Here is a 25,351-nt window from a genome sequence, read left to right as displayed (position 1 = left end):
TATATGTCTAATTGCTAAAATCATTCAATGCTATCTCAAACCCTGTAGAGTGAAGGGCTCACATTTGGGCAGCTGATAAAATTAGGCAAGGATGTATACAATGTGAGTTCTGCCAGCTGTTATAGAATCCTAAGGTCCCACTGCATGGAAAAATCTACAGAAAGTAAGTGCCCACCCTGCATGGCTGTCCAGAAGCAAGTGCCTAGGAGCATGAACTTCAGCTATATGAATTTTCAACACAAACCGAAACTGAGTCTAGGGTAAGTGGTGCTAGAAAAGCCACTTTTGGCAAGGGAAGCTCCTTGGCTCCACCTTCTGGACTACAGAGCTCCAAAGTTTGGAGTGCAGGCCATGCAAATCTGTGGTCAAAAGCATTGAGAACATAAGTGCAGTGTAAAGTTTTGATTTGTAAGAGCATTAAATAACATAGCATAGATTACCAAACAAAAACTCAGGGCCAGTTTTACTTTAGCCCTCCAATAAAACATGGTAGAACTTGCCATTTTCATTCTTTTGCTCTTTAATAATAGACCCTTTGCGTTTGCAATTATGCTTGGGACTGATGTAAAAAAAGACAGTCTTCCATTTCACCAAAGATAACACTGCTTATAAACAACCCTGAGGACCTTGTCTTGGCCTACAACCATGCATGCAGCCATGCAAACGTGCATCCATGCAACCTTGCAGCACACAACACAGTGCAGGAATGGCAAAGAAAACCAAGTGGTGGCCATGCTCATAGGTTTTCAAGGGTCTCCTTACCAAATAGTGAAATCCTATGCCTGACAAGAACTCCAAGTTTGCAGAATAGGCTGAAGACAAAAGAAAAACAAAAGAGAAAAGGGAATGGGGGGAGGGAAGGTAGAAAAGACAAGGGAAAATTAAAAAAAAAAAAAAGAAAGAAAAAAAAAACAGCTGATATGAGCCGGAAAAAAAGCAACATGATGTCACGCAGAAAGAATCAATTATCTGAGCAGAATGTGGAGTAAAGGGATTAAAGAAAGAGTCTTTGAGTGCATACCTTCAACAAACATGGTTAAAAAGCACATAGTATAAGAAACAAAAAAAAATTGAAAGCAAAGCTAATTAATATAAAAGCAATCTATATGTACCCACACAAATATAACTGCTGAAAACTCAAAAAGAAAAATTCAGTTTTATCTTCCCAACTGCACCACTGTATTTCTAGATTTCTTTTTATTATGGCCTTTTTTTTTAACAGAAGAAATGTGGTGCTTTGGTAAATGCTACTTTAAACTTTAGTAAGCTTTATTACTTGAAATGCCCTTCTTTCCCATCCTTGACATAGACCAAATATCCAGTAAATTTAGAAAGAGAACTTGAACCATGCTAATCACTCAGAGGAGATCAGACATGATAACTGAGAGAACTCTTAGTGCCAGTGAATGAGTTGTGCACTTCTCATCTCCAAGCAGGCCCCTAGGAAGCCCTGCATGCCATGAGAGGCAGGAGATTCTAAATAGTGTTTGCTGCATTTGGTATAATGACCCTGGTGTCCACTGCCTCTTGGATCAGACCCCACACCCTGGGAGAGTCTGTGGCCTAGTCTCTTCACTGAGCCTCAGTCCAATGGGCTCCTGCAGGTCTCCCTTTAGGATCACCCTTCACGCACCTCATGCTCTGTGAACTTCTATCCATCACTCAGGATCAGCTCAGATCCTGTCCACTACAAAAGTCTTTCCTGACACCTAGTGCCCATTACCACTCCCAACCTAAACCAAAAGAGGTCAAGATTGTCCCAGCTGCTCCCAGTTCCATTTGCAGATCTCTGCCCTAGGATTGAACCTTGAAGATTACAACTAGTATTTTCCCCACACCCAGCCACACTCTCTGAGCTCCTGGGGAGAAGAGGCTTGCCCCACCAGCACTGCCTACAACCTGGAATAAGCCACCCACACTCTGCCAGATTTTCCCAAGAATAGATTCTCATGGGCCATGCTGCTCTGGAAAGCTCTCCTGCCACCAGCAACACCCAAACATACAAAGCACCTGGATTAGGGCTGCAGACCAGCCAAGAAGGAAAACAATGGCAAATGATCCATGGCAAGAGGGGGAGAGAGGGAAGAGATGGTCATGCCTGAGAGGGTGACTACGTTAATAGTAAGCTCCAGTCATCGTACCTCACTGCAGTATCAATGTGGACTAATTTACTGATGAAAATTAAAGAGGGCATCTTATAGCTTTTTCCAAAAAAATATTCATCTACAAGTGTCTGAGTGAAGCTGAGTGTTTTGGGAAATAACAGACCAAAAATTGGAAAAATAATGACCTACTAGAGTAGTTATTAGATAATTACATATTAGACCTTTGGTCTGCATTTCTATGCTGTAATTTTCTTCTGTAAGCTAAAAATAAAGACAATAAAATGAGAACAACTCTGTTCAGGAGCCTCATCCATCTACCATGCTTCACAGATGACGTCTGTGCATGTGAGTCAACCAGGGTCTGTCTTTAAAAAGAACAACCGCCTTTAGAACAGTTCACCCTGGATCCCTGTATTCCAATCCATTTTAGGTGATGTCTTTGGCTGAAGCCTCTGGTTCAAAGTAAGACATTCTGAGGGGTTCTTGGTGATGTGGGGTTCATAGTGCTAGGATTAGGTTTTAAACCAATTAGGACACTTTTTCTAATGGAATCAAGGACTCAGCATCTCATCCACTGGGTTCTATTTAGTGGCTGAGAATCTGTCAGAGAAAATATTCTTCATAATATCTGCTGCCTCCTAATCACCTGGCCCCTCAAAGAGATGAGTTACATCTCGTTTCCCTCTTGTACCCTCCACCCAGGCCAGAGCTGCTGGAAAGCCTATGAGATTTGATGATGATAAATTTCAGCCTGAACTTTCTCTAAAAGTCCTTCTCCTGATGGCGCCATCCCATTTTTCTCTTCCTATGGCTGCCTCGTCCTTCGGAATGCTGTGTCAGCACTTGCTCCTGCCTTACTCCAGCATTCCCTGGTTCTCATCAGTGGCCCTCAGCAACAACTCCAATTACCTTTTCTCACTTGCCTTCTTGGAGTGCTCTCTGCAGTACCTGGCACTGCTGAACACTTACATCTTTGAAACTCTTGCCCCTTTGGATTTTGTTTTATAGCAGGTTTTTTCACTGCCTAATTGATTATGCTCCATGTTCTTCAGAGACAGGTTCTGGAATTCTCCAAATGCAGCACCTCTCCAAGTGTGGGCATCCAATCGTTTTGCTTCCCTCTCCACCTTCCTTCAGGATCATCTGCTTCCACAGCACTGGGCGCTCCATGTGCACATGCCATTTATTGCCCTGATCCCTCCACAAGCACCAAAGACACATTTCCTGCTGGACACTTGCAGCTGAATGACCTGCTTCTACTTCAGTAGCTGTTGGCCAAATCTAACAAGAGCTCTTGGAAACTGGCTCTGTTTCCAAGATCTGTTGTTTTGAGGATGACACCAGGGACATGCCAAGCACCCATAGCAGGAGCACAGGCACAATGCTGCACTCCTTCTTTCTTCTGGCCACATTGCTCGTGGCCAGGACACACAGACTATTCCTCTTCTGTAGCTCCTGCCCATGGCTGAGAGCTCCTCTACCCCCAGTACTCTGACCTGTCTCTTCCAGGGTGCCTTGTACAGTTAGCCCTGCCTCACTCGGGCAGTTAGTATCTATCCCAATCTATGTAATCCACCTTCCCTCTAAACCACCAGAGTTTACACCTACTAATATGATTATGTATATCTCTAAAATAGTCCCCTTTCTTAATTTTGACCTATAAAATCTTTAAAACCAGCTTTATGGCATGATGGCATGACTTCCACCATCTCTGGCTCCTGCAAGCCCAATCTGACATAGCCTGACTCTGAACCCCACTGCACGGCCACTTCCTCCCAGGAAGGCTGCATCCATGTTCATAGAACAGCTATGCTGGGCACCTTCCTACAGGCACAGGCCAACACTGCTTTTCTCTGTAGACATGATGGTGATGATTTTAGATCCAGTAAATGCTCAATATATAATTTATAGCATGAGGAAGTATATATCTAAGCATCGCACGGAAAAAAAAAAAGTTTTGGATTGTGGAGAATTAGACCCACATGGCTGTTAAATATACACTACAGATGTCACGATAATGCTTATCATGTATGTAAATGTGTACTAGTTTATTCACACAGTAGCAGGGCCAGTTTTTTATCTACTTTATCATATTTTATCTTTGTGACTTTATTACCCATTTAATTCACTTAAGTTTTAATGTTTATCTCAAGTGGTAAGATTGGAGACATGTAGGACTGGAGGTGTAGCTCAGTAGTAGAACACTTGCCCGGCATGTGTGAGGCCCAGGGTACAATCCTCAGCACCACATAAAAATAAATAAAGGTATAGTGTCTATCTACGAGTTAAAAAAAATTTCAAAAAAAAAAAGAAAGGATACATTTATACATTTATAAATTTATAATCTCGATAAATTATTCAGATGGTTTTGTTATTGTAATGTTGCTATTGGTTGCTTTAAAACCTATCTGTATAATGAAATTTTTTTCATTATATAAACTTCTAAAAACCATGTACTTTCTAGATATCTACATATATAAGTTTAATATTTTTAAATTGGGTTAATACTATTTGAGCACATATTTCATTTTTTTAATCACAATCATTTTCCTATTATTAGATATCCATATAAAAATAATTTTTGTAATGCCATTATTATAGAGCATTACACATGTATCATCATTTACTTATCATTACAGTATTCATTTTTTCATTGATGAATTTTTCTGAGGTTAAATTCCTTTGTGTGAAACTAACACATTATCATGAAACAAATTACTTTCTATTAGGCATCCTTTTCTGTGTTAGAATTTTAAATAGCATATGTTCCTTTTTTGTAAATGTTAACGAGAGAAGTAAAATTCACCAACCCTCCTTCTATGAGGTGAGGAAAGACTCAGGAGGAAATTTAAAGAATCCTGGTGCAGAGCTCAGAGAGCAGAGCAATCTATAGTTAGTCTAGGGCCTCAAAATTACATCACCTGAGGCTACAACAGAATAGCAATGATCTGATTCATTCCATGGGGAAAATGGAGTTGGTAATGAAAAGTTATTATTATTTTTTTTTTGGTGTATAGATCTATAAATTTTTTCAGCCTTATTTAGGTATAATTGACAAATAAAAATTGTGTATGTTAAAGGTATACAACTTGATGTTTTGACATATATGTATTTCATGGTCCTTGAATACTTCTGAGAATAAGGCTAACGCTGAATGGCAGCAACAAAATATGAAAGAAGACGGGAAGAAAGCAGAATTTGCATCAATGTGTGTGTATTTTCTGACTATATTTTCTTTTGATTTATATAATTCAGTGATGTCTAAATTAACAACACCCTCCGGGAACAAAGTTTCTATTACATAAAGCAACTGTCCCTGGAGGAGGAGAAAACCTTGCAGTGTCCTCAGTTTCCGGATGCTCTCTGGGGATTTGGTGACCCTGGGAATCCTGTTGCTGGTGTGCAGTAACAGACCACAGTGATGCTGGCCCTGAGAAGTGTCTGAGGGCACTTAGGAGGTGCCCAGGGCCACCACTCTCCCTCTTAGGGCTGGAAGGCCACATCCATGGGAAGGGTGAGTGGGCATGCACATCCTGCAGAGGGTGCTGAGGTGGTCCATCTGGAACCATATATGGGAAAAACCTGTTACTGAGATGGACTTCCCCTGTTGTTTACAGTACAGCTTTATCAGTTCACAGGAAAACTATCATCTGAGGAGGTTTGAGGTTTCTAATGCTGTTACAATTCTATGTCATGTGGCTGTCTACATTAGTCCTAAAAATGGAAAATTAACTAAAAAGAGGAGCTAACACCTCCCTCCTAGCTGCATCTTCCATCAGGGCCCAGGAAAACCGCAGTTCCTCCGGTGTTCTACTTTACACCCTTTACTTGCTGTTAAAGAAATCTCGTTCCAATACATTCTGATATGGTCTGAATCTGAAATGTCCCCCTAAGGCTCCCTGCTGAAGGCCTGGTTCCAGGACAGCAATGTGTAAAGGTGGGGCTTTTGGAAAGTGACTGGACTCTGAAGGCTCTGATCTCATCATCTCATCAGTGGGAACACTGATGTGTTCCCAATGTGACATTAGTGGGAGGTGATAAAAACTGCAGGAGGTGTGTCCCCAAACTAGGCTCCTGGGGCATATCTTGTCCTCGGCCCCTGCCACTCCCTGATCTTTCTGCTGTCTACTGCACACCCTCTGCCATGCTGTTCTGCCTCATCTCAGGCTCAAACAATGGAGCCAGTCAACCATGGACCCCTGAAACTATGAACTAAAACTGCCTTTCCTCCTCTAAGTTGTTTTCCTCAGGTATCTCACAGCAATAAAAAAAGTTACACATATTATAAAAGGTTTTGATGATTGAGCAATGAAATAATATAGAAGTGGACTTGCTTACTTACCAATTCTCATGTGTACTAAGTTCTAGCAGAATTTTGAGAAAAACAGATCCCAAATACCGAGCAAAATCACTCTCACAAAGTATCTAGAATGAATGCTTTAAGCATAAATGAGAAAGCATTTCTAAGACACCGGCCAGGAAGGGAAATGTTCAGGAAATAGATATTTTTATTTCATTACTTTTCAAAATTGGCCATTACTTTAAATTTTTCTAATTAAATTTGTGTAGGTAGGATTTGCTGTTCTCAAAAAATGCCAGCAAAAATATTAGATTTGTAGAAATATTAAATAATGTTATAAGCATCATTTCTTATAAATACAAATATGGCAATGTCTGCCCAGCCTTCTTTCTGAGGATTCTGTTTCATACAATGTTTTTTCCTCTTACTCAGCATTGCATTTAGTAGCAAAATATACAGAAACTCAACATCTATAGCACTTATCTAAATTTGCAGAAACTGTCCTCATCTAGTATGGGACTCGGATACAGGACAGGAAGGAGACTCTGTTCACAGTACCACCTCAGGGTCCCCCAGTTCTTGCCCCAAATGCAAATGCACTGAACTCAAGCAATAGTCTTTCTGGCGTGGCTGTTTACCTAGTCACCATCTCCTTCTCTTTGTTTGATGCATGTCCCCCGGAGCAGAGAGGTCGACTTGCTGCAGATAAGAAGTATAAACGGTGGTTTTTGAAATACTGATCAATTAAAGGAAGAACGACCTGAAAGAAAGGAAAAGAAAACAGATCTGTGTGGTGGACTCTGTTGGGGGATGAGCAAGAGCTGAAGTTTGAGAGCAGTCAGAGTTCTGTTCACAGGCCAACAGGCCCCAGGTACACACCCCCTGGGGTACAACTCTCTGATCTGCCCTGTGTCTCTAGTTCTTGAGTACAAGAGCTTGCACATGCAGGCCTGGGTTGGGGGGGGGGGTTGATGCAGGGGAATGTGACTATGGGGAACTTAGCAGGTTTTCAACAGTTTGGAATGATCCTCAGTATTTTTAACCTTTTCTCAAAATGAGATATTCTCAGTGTTTTCATATAATATGATCCAAAGCTCAAAAGACTGAAAAATAATTATGAGGACCACAAATTGAGTCTCTACCATGAGTGAGGTCTGCAGTGGACACAGCCACCTCCCCTGTACTGGTAACTGCACTGGGTGGCAGGTGCTCTGGTCCCTGCCTTACAAGTAGCATACAAAGATGAGCAAGTGGCTCATCACACTGCCACTGCTTGCCTACCCAGTCCTCACCCTTCCCAAAGCCACTGTGCCATCTCTGTACACATCCAGTCCCACTGGCACTATGCCCACACACACTGCATACTCTGTACAAGGCACCCCTGTCAGGAGTCCTCTTCCCACTGCCCCCTGCTTCCTGCAGACCTCAGCTCAGCAGCACTTTATCAAATCAGCCTTTGCTGACCTCCCAACTACATCAATCCCTGTATTCTCTGCTCTTCTAACACCTCCGACAATTCTGCATTTCATACGTGTGCTGAAGTTTCTCTTCCCAAGAGCCTCCATGGTACAAGAGAGTGGGGGACATTTTGGGTCTGTTTCCCACTGTGATCCTCTCTTAGCTTCTAGGACTGCTACTTGGTCTGTTTGGCTTACCACAGATTCTCCAGTACACAGGGCTGTTTTGGGCCCATACCAAGAACTAGGGAAATCATGGTTCAACAAATAAATATATAATTGATGACAGTTACAATTAACCAGTATTCAACTCAAGCCCATCTAAATATACCTCTTCATACCATGTGGTACATCACAGTTACATATGAGGAATATACACATTTTACATTATCTTCCTTGAGCATTGTGCCATGGATTAAATTGAATGGTTGACACATAGTAAGTACTGAATAAATATGGTCAATGAATGAATTATAGACTTGGTAGAAATTAAGTTACATTTAAGCACCTGTAACTAAAATTACCAGAGGCACAAGACAAAAATAATGGGGAAAAATGATGCATTTTAAGGTTGTGTTAGAAGTCACCAATACAGCATTTTGGTAATTGGTTATGAAGGGGGATTATGATCCAATGGAGACAGGAGATGGTGGGTCACCTGATTTATCTATCTTTCTATTTATCATTAGCAACATGCATCCCAGGACAATTGGGGTGACTGGAACAGACTCTGAGTGCTCTGATGAGTGGAAAGAAAAGACAAAAGAAATGATCTTTACAGTAAACATACAATTCTGAAAACATCATGGAAGGCAAATATCAAGTAAAAAAAGCATGCAATTTCACTGAAGGAAAACTGACAGCATTGGTTAGATCTTCAGGCTCATTGCAAGGTGTCCTAGACAGGGACACCGACTGAGGGCACTAGGCCTTCCCAACAGCACCTAGGCCAAGCTACTGCCTTCCCACACTGGGACATAGTTAGTACTGAGAAAGTGAATGAGCTCAGGATGGGAGCTTCTCAAACCTTCATCTCCTTCCCTCTGTGGCTAGAAGGAAGTTATGAATGTCCCAGTAATATAGCAAATCCTTGATCAATTCTTATTAAATAGAATGAAGAATAATGGGATATGATTTGTATATGAACAATGTATCCTCTTTGAGCCTAAGCATCCTCATCTGTAAAGTGAGTAGGACAAAAGGTCCCACAATAATGATACTTGGGTTGTGCCCATGTACAAATTAGTAAATGTTTTCCCTCCTTCTAAAAGAAAGATTCCTATAAAATATTAAATCATAATAATATTCAAATGTTAATTAACCGACACTTTTCTTCTATGTCATAGGAGCAAACCAAAATACTAACTTTGACTTAAATTTCTGACAGCGCCAATTCATCAGAGGAACGTGGCAGGGGATCTGGGCGAGTCTGTGTGACCAAGGATGCTGGCAGCAAATCCACCCCACATGATTCATACAGTTATTTTTGTGCCACAGAATATTTACTTACAGTGAAATTGAATTACAGACAAGTACATTCTGAAAAGCACCAACGATCTAATGAGTATTTTTATAAACACACATATTGAAGCAAAAACAAGATGGATTGTATACTGTACTTTGGCAAAGAATTTGATTTCTTGTTCATAAGGGAAATGTTCTCCTTTGCTTCTGCTGCCACCATCTGTAGATAGGAAGAGTTTTTAGGTACATGTTGCACTTCAAACATTCCAAGATATCCACCCCAAATGCAAAAGTTCAGAATGCATTGCTGAATCTCACTAATCTACATATAAAAAGCCAACAAAAATGCAAAAACTAACTTCACCAGTTCAATTTAAAAAGGGGATTATAATAAAAGCTCAAATTAAAATCTAAAAACTATGGAAGAGGGCTAAGGGTATAGCTCAGTTGGTAGAGTGCTTGCCTCGCATGCATAAGGCCTTGAGTTGAATCCCCAGCACACACACACACACACACACACAAAAAAAAAAAAAAATATGGAGGTAAGCCCACGTTTACAGTGATGAGTAAAAATATATTTTATGTAGCCTTCAGACATTATTGACATTATTCCCTTTATTGGGGAATAAAGTAAAAATCCCACATTCTAGCTAGTTTTCAAGAAAGGAGGGTCCAGGGAGAGGACATGTGGAATGCACATAGCTGGTTGTGTTTTACCCCTTGTCTCTTAGAAAGATGGCTACCTCTTAGTGTGACAGAGTTAAGGCTTCAGTTTTAAAATACCAACTGAAAATATACAGGATGCCAGGACCTATGATGATGAGGAGGAGAATAATTTCAATATTAGGCTGCAAAATTAGCATTCTGTAAAGAACAAAGGAGTTCTGACCTATGTCAAAAGATAATTTCCATCAGTGAAGCAAAAACACTCACGTTTTCCCCATGGTTTAAAAAATGATTCAAGGTTAAGAATTGATTGACCTATTGCATTTAGCTTAGAAAGTGGCATTTTTAACCAATTTCATGCATACAGAAGAGGTTTTATGCATAATGATGAGGTAATAATAAACTACAATAATCACAATGATATGCAGAACATACTGGAGAGTTGGAAAAGCAGACCTGTATGTTTCAGTAGAATTTGTAGGCAAAGCTTCCAGATTTTATGCAACTTGAAAAAGTCATTTTGCAATTAGAAATAAAAATAACAAGACATACTTTCTCAAACCTTAGAAAGTATGTTAGGGTTGAGCTTTGTGCACAACCAAGTATGCTAACATTTCAAGGAATTAAATAAGGAATCCTATTCATTATACACTTTAACAAAAAAGCTTACATGCTACACATGAAAAGAATTTGGAGAGAATCCTCTAGTATAAGTTAAAAAGGCAAAGGATATTCTTAACAACATAGTTAGATCTAAGAATGAGTAAATTCAATTTATTTTAAAGACAGTTAAGTCAAGGACAGAGGAAAAGACAACACAGCATTCTGCTTACAGTGACCATGGAAGATGGGAATTAAAATGGATGGCAGCATTGACCACCTCAGCCCCACCTGCCCCTCTAAGTGGGTTCTTACTACATTATTTGCTCTGTCACAGCCATGGGAAAAAGGGACATGCAACATCAGAAATTGTAGAGGACACCCTGTGACAGCTGGCTCCTGGCTCATTGTTCCCAATGTAGGCTCTCACGCTGGGAAGGAAGGGTACCCAGCGGTGACTCTGCCTACAGCAAGATCCTCAAGGCTCTCCATACACAAGCATTGTGCTAAGAGGCTTATTCAGAAACATGAGTAAGTATAAACAAAATTGAAACTCATTGCCACCCTTCAAATATACACATACACACATACATACATAAAATGTATATACATTCCCTTCTCCAAATGATGTTCTTTCTCTCTGTCCTCTATCCTGCCTTCCTAGAAAGAATACTGGACCTTGGACTTGTTGCCCGCATCAGAACCTTCTAAATGGAAGCCAGAAACAGTGTTAAACTTTGTGTGTGAAGGCGCCAAACACTCAACCCTGTCTCATTTTTGTGCTGGGTTAAATTTCTTTAATTCACACTAATTTGGCTACTTGTTAGGATGGATCAGGAATCCTATTTTTAAAAATTATAGTTGTATGAACTATAGAGATATTATGTACCTTAAATTGGTTTGTATTATCAGTTCACATAAAAAACTAATTAAGAAGAGAGCAAAAATACAGTATCTGAACTATAAAGGAAGAGGCAGGTGGAAATAGAATTCAGCTCTTTTATAAGAACAATGCTGGACTGGAAATTTTTAATCACATTTAGGATGCAGGAGGCCAGGAGCAACAAATACCAGAGCTCAGATTTCTATAAACTAAGCTAATGCTGTGTCGGAAACGAAAGTTAAATTTTGGGGGGAAAAAATCAGTAGCTAAGGAATGGAGAATGATAGGTCCCAAAAAAGGCATTAAAAGACAGAAGGAATGGGCACTGAGAACAAAACCTGAGAGTGAAGAGGAGATCACAAGAGAATAAGGGCTGTCTTCAAAGGGGACAGACTGCAGCCCCCTGGGTCTCTCCACCACCTAGGCTGAAAGGGGCACTCTCGGGAGCAGGGACATCAACAGCTAGAACTTCAATGGAGCAGTACTCGCTGAAGCAGATCATGAAGTAACAGAGGGAGGCTGGCTTCCTCCCAGGAGAAGTCTGTGTTGCCCCTTTTTAAATCAACTCTGCTTTATATGCTTGTCTGCACGTGCTTCTCTACTGTTCAAACTTCAACAGGTGAGGAAGCAGAACCTGTCACTGATAACAGGCGGTATCAGCACTAGGAGACAGCCTGCAGTCTGTGCTCTTCTATACCTGATGTAATGACTAAGAACAACAAAATCTGGACCTTGGAACCTACCAAACTCCAGAATATACTGATGGGCTTCGTCCACATAGCGAATAAGCTGCTGGAGGAAACTGTAAGCAAATCGTTTCTCGATGGAAGGTGTGTCCAGTTCCAGGTCCTTGAACCCTCTACAACAGCAAAAGGAAAACAAGGAAACCAATATAGGCAGTTTTTTCTTAGAAGGTAAAATATTGGACAAAAATTGCATATAAAGTCTGAGGGTTATCTGATATTCTTGTAGCTCCAAGCAAAAGTGAGACTTATAAGGAGTACTTTGCATCTGATTTCAAACCATAGTGAGTAACTTCATTACTATGTAAATAAAATGCTGCATTTATGAATACAGGGTGTGATATTTTGCCTCAGGATTCTGCCTACGTGATGGATGACCACTTAACATACACATCAAAAGGAATTCTTGCTTTCTCTCCCCCCATTCTGTCTTGAGCTCTGTAATGTTTTGAACAATCAATAAAAAAAAAAAAAAAAAAAAAAGGAATTCAGTTATGTGGCCAACAGCTAAGGGTGCTGACGATTCTGACATGTTTATGTAGTGGACATATTAAATAACACCCCCAAGCTTTAAGCAGACCACTGAATTTACTTTCAGCTTTAAATCTGATGGGGTATTTGAATACTCCATCTCACAAAAAGAACAAAATGAACATGGAATAGGTGCATTTTTTTTTTTTACCTGGATACAGCATAGCCATTGATCTGCAGGAACTTGAGGATGTCCTGTGCCTTCTCCCGATCCTTGGCTTTCTCCTTGGCTGTCAGGGTATCATAGGGCACCAGCAGGGGATGGTTTCCACCACCTAAGAGAAGGTCAAGATGGGAGCTCAGCACAGCAACCTGAGGACAACCTGAGAGGAGCAGCTGCTTGCAGGTAACAGGACTCCACTGTGGAATGCTGATAAGGTCCCCTGTTGACACCAGCAGCAGGTGGGCTTGCTAGTCTTGGACCCTGATTGCCTCAACATTCCAATCAGCTCAGCAGACCTGCTCAAAGAAAGACTTGCACAGCCCTCTTTCAGGAATTTAAGACATGAACATACACTTCTGTAATATCAAGTGCCAATAACTTCTGCAATCACCAAGGGAGGAACACTAGTCTGAAAGTGTGGAGTAGAAAAAAGACAATAAATCACACACAGCTGGATCTAGTAAAATTAAAAGGCAAGATTCAGGGTTATGTTGCATTATTCTGCCCCACAGAGAAAAGAGAAATAATAAAAATTTCTTATTTAAGACATTCTAACTCCCAGAAAATATTTTATAGTCACATTATTTATAAATAATAAATATCTAATACTTGAGTGATTAAAAAGCTTTGGCCAATAACCTCTAGCGAGAGTCAAGATTTTGGGTACATCTAATTCTGTTGAGAAATAGAAAGAATGGAGTGTTCCTTTAGATTTAAAAATTCTAGAAAGCATTTAAATTTAAAAAGAATCAGGAGACAAAATTATAACTTAAAAAAATTAAACTTTGTCAAAGTTATAAAAATATTATAAATACACTGTTGATTTCATATGTAAAGATACCACGTAAAGAAGCTATTAAAGTGGCAGCAACTGAAGAGCTTGGTATTGAGGCCTAAGGCCATCGGGGGAGGCTGCACCAGCATAACTGCAGGAGACCAGGTGAGGGCAAGCCAGCTGACCAGCCAGCACTGCTTCATAGTGCAATAGCAATATCAGGTGTAAAATGATCATTAGAAGACAATGCCACCAAGATGGTGTGAACAGTCAAGGATAGGGGAGGTGTTACTAAGTGCACTGGCATCAAACATCCAACTTAGTTAATACCACTCATTTCCAACTCTGTTACTGCATTTGGTTCTATGGAACTATATTTGGCAACCCAGTATGTAAACCACGAGGATTCTGGAGTCGAATATCAAAGGGTTACTCTGAGAAAGATGGGAAGAGAGAGAGAGAGCAAGAGTGAGAATGAAAAAATAAAAACTGTAATTTTAAAATCCCAAGAACACAAAGTACCTCTAACTCTGAAATTCTTCTCACCTATTAGATCTCCGCTGACAGGGCAGGTGGGCACCTCAGAGTCAGCCACAGACCAAAGCTGCAGTCCGAGTTGACCTCTTGATAGCAGCGTGGCTATGGGAACTCCCTTGCTCCTCAGCCCTCACCTTTTCCCCTGATGACATGGGTGCAGGCAGGTGCTCCTAGGGGAGCTATCTAAACCCAGAGTTACATGTGTCTACAGTGGCTGCGCAATTCCTAGGTTGCTGCCTGGAGCCTGCTAGTGCTGGCTCAGGAAGTCCTCCAGGTCAGAATGCTTGGCCCCAGAGCTGCCCTTGGCCTCAGGACACAGTGCCTCAGCCAGGGAAGAGGGGACAGGGAGAAGGGAGGCAGGACACTAGCCCTTCATGGTGTTCACTGACTTGGGCGTGCTGGTAATACTTGTGAGAATTTTCACCCCTTTTTCTCTACTACTGATGCATGTTCTCTTGCTGATGCTTGATTTCCCTCTAACTGTTCCTAGATCCCTCAAGGAATTGAGAAAGCAAAGAGAACCAGATAACCAGAGCAAGCAAAGCAGGAATTTTTACACAGCGCTTTCTACAGCAGATTCATCTTCTACCAACAGATGCAGGGATGACAAAAGAGATTAAAAGTGCTTGGAAGGGAAATTGCGGATTGGTACTGATTCCTTCAAAGTCTCTGATTTTCACACACACATAATTCACTATGTGTAGAGATTAAAACCAAATAAGTGGCACAGAAGGATCTTCAGTGCAGGATGCATGCAACTGAAGAAAATTTTATGCAAAGAAAAATACCTGGGAATCAATCTAACAAAAGCAGTGAAAGACCTCTACAATGAAAACTACAGAACACTAAAGAAGGAAATTAAAGAAAACCTCAGAAGATGGAAAGATCTCCCATGCTCCTAGATAGGCAGAATTAATATTGTCAAAATGACTATACTATCAAAAGCATTATATAGATTTAATGCAATTCCAATCAAAATACCAATGACATTTTTCAAAGAAATAGAAAAAGCCATCATGATAGTTATTTGAAAAAATAAGAGACCCAGGATAGCTAAAGCAAAGCAATCCTTAGCAAGAAAAGTGAAACAGGAGGCATCACAATACACTAGATCTTAAACTATACTACAGAGCACTAGTAACAAATGTGGCATGGTATTGGCACCAAAATAGACTTTTAGACCAATGGCACAGAATAGAGGACACAAGACACAGAGACAAGCCCACATAAATACAGGTATTTCATATTAGATAAAGGTGCCAAAAACATTCACTGGAAAAAAGATAGCCTATTCAACAAATGGTGCCGACAAAACTGGAAATCCATATGTAGTAAAATGAAATTAAACCTATCTCTCTCACCCTGCACAAAAATAACCTCAAAGTGGATCAAAAACTTAGTCACTAGAACAGAGACCCTGTGCCTAATAGAAGAAAAAAACAGGCCCAAATCCTCATGTCAGCCTAGGATCTGACTTCCTTAATAAGAGTCCTAAAGCACAAGAAGTAAAACCAAGAATCAATAAATGGGATAGATTCAAATTAAAAAGCTTCTTCTCAGCAAAGGAAACAATAACATGAGGAAAGAGCCTACAGATTGGGAGAAAATCTTTACCACATGCAGCTCTGATAAAGGATTAATCTCTAGGATATATAATGAACTTAAAAAAAAAACTTAACACCAAAAAAAACAAAAAACCCAACCAATAAATGGGCTAAAGAACAGATACTTCACAGAAGAAGAAACACAACAGATCAACAAATGTATGAAAAAGTGTTCATCATCTCTAGCAATTAGAGAAATGCAAATCAAAACTACCCTAAGATTTCATCTCACTACTGTCAGAATGGCAATCATTAAGAATACAGGCAACAATAAATGTTGGTGAGTGTGGAGTGGGAGACCAGTGTCTGAGACTACTGGGTCCCTGATGACTTCATGGCTGTGGCATACTTGGTGGCTGGGAAACTTTCTGTGCAAAGGCATAGGATGCCTGGTTGTTATGGAAATGCCCTCCATGCTAGAGTCTTGTCAGCCTCAATCTTAATCTCAAACCCAGCAGCTCCTGGGAATGAACTGCCTTGATAACAATAATGTTTCACCAGTTCCACTGCTCCTGAATCTGTCCGAAAATTAGTAACTTTAAACAATGGAATTTCTTGAGAGCTGCACAATAACCCAATCAATAAATGGGCACATTGCAACTGTAGATCGTAACTGAGGAAATAGCTGCTTACTGTTGCTAACTCTGTAATTTTCATCAAAGAATAATGCTTGCATAATCTTTAATCTGATTTAGAGATATATATAATAAAGATTACCAGTGTAATTCTTTAGACTTGCCTCTCTATCAGAGAGCAGTGTCCCATCAGACCCCAGCTTTATCTTCAAGATCTGCATATGTTGACTCTTTATTTCTTCCAATCTCCCATCACCCCTTGCCTGAACCTTCTAGTTTGGCCAAGCTGGTCAAGGTAGGTGAGGATGTGGTGAAAAAGGTACACTCATACATTGCTGGTGGGACTGCAAATTGGTGCAACCACTATGGAAAGCAGCATGGAGATTCCTCAGAAAATTGGAAATGAAACCACCATTTGACCCAGCTATTCCACTCCTTGGTTTATACCTAAAGGACTTAAACTTAGCATGCTATAGTAATGCAACCACATCAATGTTCATAGCAGCTCAATTCACTGTAGCTAGATTATGGAACCATCCTAGGTGTCCCTCAATACATGAATGGTTAAAGAAAATGTGGTATATATATTCAATGAAATATTAATCAGCTTTAAAGAAGAGTAAAATTGTGGCATTTGCCAGTAAATGGTTGGAGTTGGAGAATACCATGCGAAGCGAAATAAGCCAATCCCACAAAATCAAAGGCCACATGTGTTCCCTAATATGCAGATGCTAATTCACAATAAGGCAGCACTAGGCAAGAATAGTCATTAGCATTATCTTACATTAGGTAGAGGGAAGTAATGGGAGGGGAGGAGATAGAAAAGATAGTAAAATGAAGCAGACATCATTATTACTGTATGTATATATGTGACTACATGACCAATATGATTCTGCAACATTTACACTCAGAAAAATAGGAAATTATATCCCATCTATGTATATCAAAGTGCATAAATGCATTCTACTGTCATGTATAACTAATTAAAACAAATTAAAAATTTTTGAAAAAAAAGAAATTCATAAATTACCAACAGAATATCACTTTAATATTTAAAAAGTAAGGAGAAAAGAGCAAGCATAAGCATTTTCTAGTAACAGCTGGACTAGACAAGAGAAAGAGGTGAAGACAGGAAATGAAAAAGGGTGGGAGAAGGAGCAAGGGAGGCAGATCTAATTAAATTTTACCTAAATCTCTGCTAAAATGGGTCAAAGACAGCCATCAAAATTCTTAAACACTAGTAATCAGGAAATTACAGAATTTCCATCCTTAATCTGGCACTGCTGCATATGAAACATTCCCATAAAATGAGGGCAGGACAAGTCTTAAGCTTATAGAATAGTTCTTCCTTCCATTATCACACACTCCCTTCAACTCATTGATTGGTTTCTCTTCTTTTCCTTTTTGTGCTACCAGGGATGGAACCCAAGGGCACTTAACTACCAAGCTATATCCTCAGCCCTATTTTGTATTTTATTTAGAGACAGGGTCTCACTGAGTTACTTAGAACCTTGCCTTTGCAGAGCTGGCTTTGAACTCGGGATCCTCCTGCCTCTGCTTCCCAGCCCTTTTATAGACTTTATTTAGAGACAGGGTGTTGCCGAGTTGCTTAGGGCCTTGTTAAGTTGCTGAGGCTGGCTTTGAACTCAGGATCCTCCTGCCTTAGCCTCCTTCTGAGCCCCTGAGATTATAGGCATGCCCCACCATGGCTCTGATAGTTGCTGTATTTTTTTTTTATTATTATTTTTTAGTTGTAGGTGGACACAATACCTTTATTTTATTTATTTATTTTATGTGATACTGAGAACTGAACCCAGGGCCTCGCACATGCTAGGCAAGCGCTCTACCTCTGAGCCACAATCCCAGCCCCCCTCATAGTTTTAAAAAGAAGGTTTTAGAAAATACTACCTTTGGACTCCAACTCCATTTTCTTCTTCTTTGCCCATATGTTATGGTAGTTTTCAGCCATCATTTCTGCCATAGCCTGAAATGAACCAAACATTCCTGAGCTAACTTCTACTTTAGTGGGCAAAACATACAATGTTAGCTTTCCAATATGCAATATCAAAGCATGCCCTAAATGAATGAAAGAGTATTAATGCCAAAATACTTTTAAAAGATAATCAAAAACACTCTTGCATTTAAAATTGAAATTCCAGAGAATTCTAATGATTTGTGAAATTACATAGTATGTAAATAGCATAGGAGATCTGATAGGAAGCCACTGTTATGCATGATGCTTAAACACATATTTATGATAATTCACTAATGATGTAACTGAAAGCTCAGTCTCTGTCCCCAGTGCCAATCAATGCCAATTTAATAATGAGGACATGTTTTGAGAAAAAGGAAAAAGAAGGTTTATTGCTTTCCTACCAAAGGAGAAAGAAACACAGGGGACTCCTGTCCTAAAGGCTGTGACTCTATCAAGAGGGACTGGGGGTTTTAAAGAAACTCTTAAGGGTCACATTGCAGGTATGCCTTAGTAGGGGGCCCCAGGGCACCCTGATGGCATGTTAGGATTCACTTATTAATTTGGGAGATGTTCACTTCCCAGATCCTCAGCCATCATCTCTTTCCTGTAGTGGGTGTGTTCAGGGGCAATTAACTAGGGGGAAGAAAACATAACACTGTTTCCCTAATCTTGTTAAGGAGTGGGAGAGGGGAGAAGCCTTGGAGCAAGGAGGGCTATATTCAGAAGGTGAAGGGAACATTGTTAAAATGAAACTTCAATATAGCTGTAGACTTCCACAGAAAAATATGCTTACTTACAAGTTCTTATCTTAATTTTCATAGCTATAAAAGATAACAAACCTTACTAAACACTGAATGGAAAGAAAATCAGATGAACAGAGATTTGATTTCAAGACCATTCTCTGTTCAAACTGTAAGAGACCTTGGATAAGCTATATTGTTCACTTTGTGACCTTTTGGATTTTGATATAATTACCTCTAAGTTTCTTTTCACTTTTGATACTCAACTTATTACATCATTTTAATATATTCCTACAGGAGCAATAAAAAAGGCCAAACCCAACAATTTAACAGTATATAAATCTTGCATTTAGATCCTATTTCTCTTGGAATAATACTAACAATAGCCATATAATTACATCATACAGACCATTTAACCTTCAGTTAAAATCAACCATTTCAAAGTCAGATCCTTAGTGACAGAGGAGATATGACTATGGATAGAAAACAAAGTGCCACCAATTTCTCTGGACCCAAAAAAAAACTAAAAAAAAAAATATATTCTTTACTGAATAATTAAAGGTGGCCTTTGAGCACAGGATTATTAATTATTCTCTTTACATATATACCTAGCTATATTAGGATTTTTAATGGATACTATCTTTAAGGAAAATATATTGTGTGAAAGAGATATCCCAGAAAAAGTTTTTCAGTAGTCCCTCTAATCCTGAAAATTCATTGCAAGACCCCCAGTGAATGCTGAAACGTCAGATTGTAAGAATCCTCTGTATACAATGCCCTGCAGTGTTGAGGTGCAGTAGCAGAGTTAACCTGTCCTTCCATGTTTGATACTCTGATGCTTCCTTTGCATCACTACTGTTCCTTGAACACAGCAGTGCAAAACCAGACAGCTGATATGATAGCCAGCAGCCATTAAGTGATTAAGGGTGGCTAGTGTATACAGTGTGGATTTGTAGGACAAAGGCAGGATTCACATCCTAGGTGATGTAGCAGGATGGCAAGAGATGCCATTACCCTACTCAGAATGGAATGAGACTTAAGACTTATGAATCTTTTGCTTCTGAAACTCCACATATCAGACCACAGTTCAGCATGAGTAAGCAAAAACCTTGGAAGGTAAAAACCACCCATCAGGGAATTGGCTGCAGCATTTCCTAGAGCACTAAAAAAATTAAGGACATAATAGCTTTTAATTATATTGGCCCATTATATGGTCACCACATTCAAACAAGTCATGAAAGTCTTGTTAAAAATAAATTTGCAGACTATTTTAAACACTTAATACTTACATGCAGGTCTCTAGACAGTGTAACATTGCTCATGTCGATGGCTCGGGGGCTGTAACCATGGGCAGCATCTACAGAAACCTAGACCATTTATGTAAAAGAAAACAATTGGCAAAGCCTCATTTAAAACCCTATGCAAAGAGTCCTAAATGATACTTTAAAATGTAAATCAAACATAATGTTTTCTCAGATGAAAATAGCAAATGTCCACACAAAATGATTTCACAAACATATTTAATGCACTGAATTATATTTGAGTGTCTGACGATTATTGATGATAGAATAATTCATCTTAATCTTATACCTTAGGGGCTGTCAATCCCCAAATTTAACAGAATAATAGGATTCTATTATTTTAATTCTCATTAGAATTCTATTACTCTAATTCAAATTAGAATTCTATTATTCTAATTCTACCGTTCTATTAAATCTGTACAATGAAGGAATGAATCCAAAATTCAGAAATGCTGACTTATGCAAAGAGTCACTCTATTCCTGGGCTTCTTACAAAATCCTATTTAGTTGTGATGAAATTTACTCTTCCTCACCCAAGCAATAATGAACCAAAGGGGTAAACAAATGTCCTTATGGGCCAAATGTTAAAATAAAATATAATTCAATTTTAATGACAAAAGTATACCATATGGTATTCAGTGTCTTATGACAAATGCCCCAAACCATAAGACTTCTTTAATTTCTAAATTTTGGCTACTTAAAAATGAAAACTGTCTCCTTGTCAGTTTTAAGAATGTTTCACCATCATCCTGTGCCCATGCTCCATTCCACCCAGTAGGTAGGAATGAACTCTCAGTGCCGCTTACAAATCTGGAATTCCATCTTGATGTATTCCATGGTTGTACACATTCTCTTATTAGAAATGGATAAATAAATAACAGAGAAGTACACTGTAGCATAAATCCGTGCTTGTAAAATACAAATGAGGCTAACACATGCTATAATTAGCACTGGGATCATAAGTGATACTCAGTCTCCTAGTGACTTCTGACCAAACCCTGGCATCTGTGCCTTCGCCATGGCTCAGGAGTCTCACACAGGGAATGTGCCAACGACCATTAGACTATGATCCTGCTTGGTTTAGCACAACCCAAGAAATCTGGGGTGCAATGTAAAATTATATTCCTGTACTAGCTCTGGGTTTATTTCAGAAGCTTATACGATTTTAAAGGAAAATATATATTTTTATTAAATGAAGCCTGAATTTTGAAGGTCATAAATCTGCTATCTACAGAATTCATGGGTTAGTCAGATAGTTATTTTTGCTCCATTCAGAAAAGAGAATCATAAAAATTATAAATTCCACTCCAAAAAGAACCCTCATGTCAGCAGTATTTCTAGTTACTCTTTATTGGTTCACATCCTTTTCAATGATGACTAGTTCAAGCTTCGGTAGTTATTAGTCTTCAAACCTTCAATTATGTTTTGGATATGAATGTCCCCCCTGAAGCTCCTGTGTTAATATAGATATATTCAGAGGTGAAATTGAAGCCAGACAGGCAGATAGGTAAGGGTCACATCCAGAGAATGAAAGAATTGAAATGTTAATTTCTTCAGAGTCTTTCCTTCACCCTTATCAAGTTAACCTGTCCCTGCTCCAACCTGTTGCTAAGGTAACCTGTGCCAAGAATTGCCCCTCCCTACAGGGAGTTGTTCATTATGCTTCTTCCTGCCCAGATCACTCCAACTTGGCCCCTCCAGCCCATCTGCTTCTCACCTTTTGGCCATCCCACCTGAGCATCTCCTGGGCCTATTCCATACACAGGAAAGAGAAAAAGGAAAGAGCAGGAGAACAAAGGAAGCTTAGTACATAAAAAGGCAAAACACCCTCCTTCTTGGGGTACCAGGATATCAGCTATTTTATTTTAAAATAAACCCTACTTTATATTCTTGCCTCAGCGTGCTTCTCTAATGTTACACTTCAGGAAGCAGGACTCATCTGATATCTGGTGGTATCAAAATTACTGGATGGTGAGAGCTGTGACATAATCAGTTCATCCTAGTTTAAATGGACTGACTGGGGATAACTGTAGCAGGTTGGGTGTGGCTAGAAAAGGTAGGTTATGGGTGTAGGGGACCTGAAGAGTGCTTCTGCCCTGTGGTCTCTTCTCTCCTTTCTGGTGGCCGTGAATGAATGGAGCAGTGCTTCCACCAGGATGTACGGCCTCACCTTGGGCCCAGAGCAAGGGACTTTCCACCCATGGACTAAGCTTCTGCAAACATGAGCCAAAATAAACCTTTTCTTCTAAGTTGTTCAGATTGGGTGTTTTGATTAGAGCAAGGCAAAGTTGCCTAACACTCCCCTCTTATTCTCATGACATTTAACCGATAAAGATACCTCTTACTTTGACAAAAAGAGAAAAAGAAGATTAAATGGGCATTAATAGCCTAAAACTCATTGCCTTCCACTTAAAAAATTACCTGTTAGATTATCATTACCTCTAGCTTTCAGCCCTTGCCATTGCCCCCTCACATGGGAGCCTGTGACATGACAGCTTTCGTAAACTTTAGGTTATAAAATCACTTCCAATCTCATGCGTATAAATAATAGCAAATGTGTATTTTATACCTAGAAAGAATCAGTATCAGGCTCTTTATAAATTTTATTAAAGAGATAAAGACATTTTGTTTTCAAAATCTTCGAACTATTTAATTTCCTCTTAGACTATGTTCCTTGTGTACCCTATATAACTGAAACATTCTTTTAGCTTTAGATTAAGTTCTTGAGGCCATTTTTAAGAATGAAAGCAAATATTTCTTTATTCAGGGACAGGGTTTTTTTAAGTTTATTGTTACATGTTTCTTTATTTACATACGTAGAAATCAGAAGACTGTCCATGTCCTATGTGATTTCCGGTGACCTGAAATAAGCACTCATCTTCAAATCAGGAGCTTCAACATTAATTCAAAATCAACTGGCAGTAATGAAAACAATGGCAACTTCTGAGTGAGTGAGGGATACTCATCCATGAGTTGGCAAAACTCAGATTATTACACTGAACTGTCAGAACATCTTTGAAAAGTGATATTACTTTTTAATCACTTTAAAATCAGAAAAAGAACCTGAATAAATCATTTAAACACTATATATGACACCATATCATGTAAATACTAAACAGTAGAATTAAGTTTAAATCTAAAGCACTTACAAAGTCCTTCCAATGGCCCCCAATGTCCTGCACCACTGGGCCCCTGAAACTCCTGCATGTGTCCACCTGCTAATCACTGGGCCCCAATCTCACTGGCTTCCTCATCTCCCTCACACACACCAGGGCCCCCTCCCACTTAGCACATGTACCCAGCTTGGGAGAATCTTCCTCCAAACCCCTCCAGAGACCTCTCTGGGGTCTTTATTCAATCATCTTCTTAAGGAGGTCAACCTTGAAAACTCTATGGAGTTTGCCCCAAACACCTTCCTACCTCATCCTTGGCACACCCAGCCTGCGGCCCAGAATGCATTTTCTTCTTTCCCTGCTCTGCATCATACACTATAACACTGCTCATCTGCCATTAAAATGTAAGCTCCATGAAGCAAAGAATTTTGATGTCTTGTTCACTGATTTGAGAATCCTAGAATAATGCCTGAAAACTAACAGGTACTCAAAACTCTTCATTGGAGGAATGGGGGGATCACCCCTCCATGTTGGCCTGTTTTTGCTCTAGATGGGAAACACTTCCCTAAAATTTCACTCTCTTTTCACTCTTCATTTGTTTAAATAATTTTCATTTGCTTAAATAATTTACATCCTACATACGTAATGCCCCCCCCCCAAAAAAATACAAGGTAAGAAGTTGGAATACATGGACAAATAAGCAATTTCTACGATGTGCCCAAGATGGCCAGAAGGTCCTTTTGAGCTGATTGCAGTGCTGGCTCACAAGGAGGTGGACAAAAGCCAGTCCTGCAATCCCTCTCTGTAAACTTCTAATTCCGTCAGCCTCCATAGCCATTAAAGTAGGTTATCAAGTGTCTATGACATCATTCATGCCCTCAATATGCAAATTACAGAACCCTGATTAAGTTTCCCCTTGCAATGGTGAAGGGGGCTAACAATGCTATTGATCTACATAACAATAGGCAGAGGGGTGGGAAGGGAGGGGAGGGGCAGGGGGTTAGCAGTGATGATGGAATGTGATGGACATCATTACCCAAAGTATGAAGACATGAATCAATGTGAATGTACTTTGTATACAACCAGAGATATGAAGAATTTGTGCTCTAATGTGTGATATGAATTGTAATGCATTCCGTTGTAATATAGAAATTAAAAAATTAATAAAAAAAAAGTTGTGGCCCACCTGTTCTGCTATGTGCCAGTCATTCTTACAACTGTCATCAGCATCACAACAGGGACCCCTCAAACATTCTCTGAAAGCAGATGCTCTTTTCATTTTCATTTTTGGGGGTGGGGGATGGGTACCATATCCCCAGCCTTATTTTATATTTTATTTAGAGACAGGGTCTCACTGAGTTGCTTAGCGCCTTGCTTTTGCTCAGGCTGGCTTTGAACTCACAATCTTCCTGAGGATTACAGGTATGTGCCACTGCACCAGCTCAGTTTCATTTTAAAGGTGAGAACACCAAAGCATAGAGAGGTTGAGCAGTTTGCCTGAGGTCACACAGCCAGCTACTCAGTGGTGAGATGTGGGCCTGGCCAGGTCTGGCCAAGTTCATCACAGACTTCTTGTGCTTCCTAGAGCCCTGGTGGGTGAAGCAACCTGGGAATATCAGGCTCCAGAATCAATGGACACATGAAAAGTAGGTAAGATATGCTTTTATGGTCTTCACCCACAAGGTATGAATCTAAAAGAATTTCAAGTAAAATATGCCCGAATCTGAATTTCATTTATTTAAAAGCATTTTTCAAATATGCTTTTAGTAACCTCATTTTTTTATTCAAAAATAAAACAATTAGTAATATAAAGCAATAT

General features: G+C 39.6%; 1 protein-coding gene across 11 annotated transcripts in view; it reads right to left on the bottom strand.

Moving 5' to 3' along the window:
- The window catches only part of Ryr2 (ryanodine receptor 2), a 505,092-nt gene that overhangs the window by 117,003 nt on the left and 362,738 nt on the right, over positions 1-25,351 (bottom strand). For all 11 annotated transcript variants that reach the window (XM_078023113.1, XM_078023103.1, XM_078023102.1 and 8 more), the window contains 7 exons: positions 20,408-20,485; positions 18,312-18,387; positions 12,901-13,024; positions 12,219-12,334; positions 9,482-9,546; positions 7,044-7,165; positions 763-812 (listed from right to left, as the gene is read on the bottom strand). In XM_078023113.1, the coding sequence (XP_077879239.1) occupies positions 763-812; positions 7,044-7,165; positions 9,482-9,546; positions 12,219-12,334; positions 12,901-13,024; positions 18,312-18,387; positions 20,408-20,485 (631 nt within the window). The remainder of the gene's footprint in view (positions 1-762; positions 813-7,043; positions 7,166-9,481; positions 9,547-12,218; positions 12,335-12,900; positions 13,025-18,311; positions 18,388-20,407; positions 20,486-25,351) is intronic.

This window comes from Ictidomys tridecemlineatus, chromosome 10, assembly GCF_052094955.1.
Source record: "Ictidomys tridecemlineatus isolate mIctTri1 chromosome 10, mIctTri1.hap1, whole genome shotgun sequence".
Taxonomy (NCBI): Eukaryota; Metazoa; Chordata; class Mammalia; order Rodentia; family Sciuridae; genus Ictidomys; species Ictidomys tridecemlineatus.
This window is presented reverse-complemented; position numbering and strand designations above follow the sequence as displayed.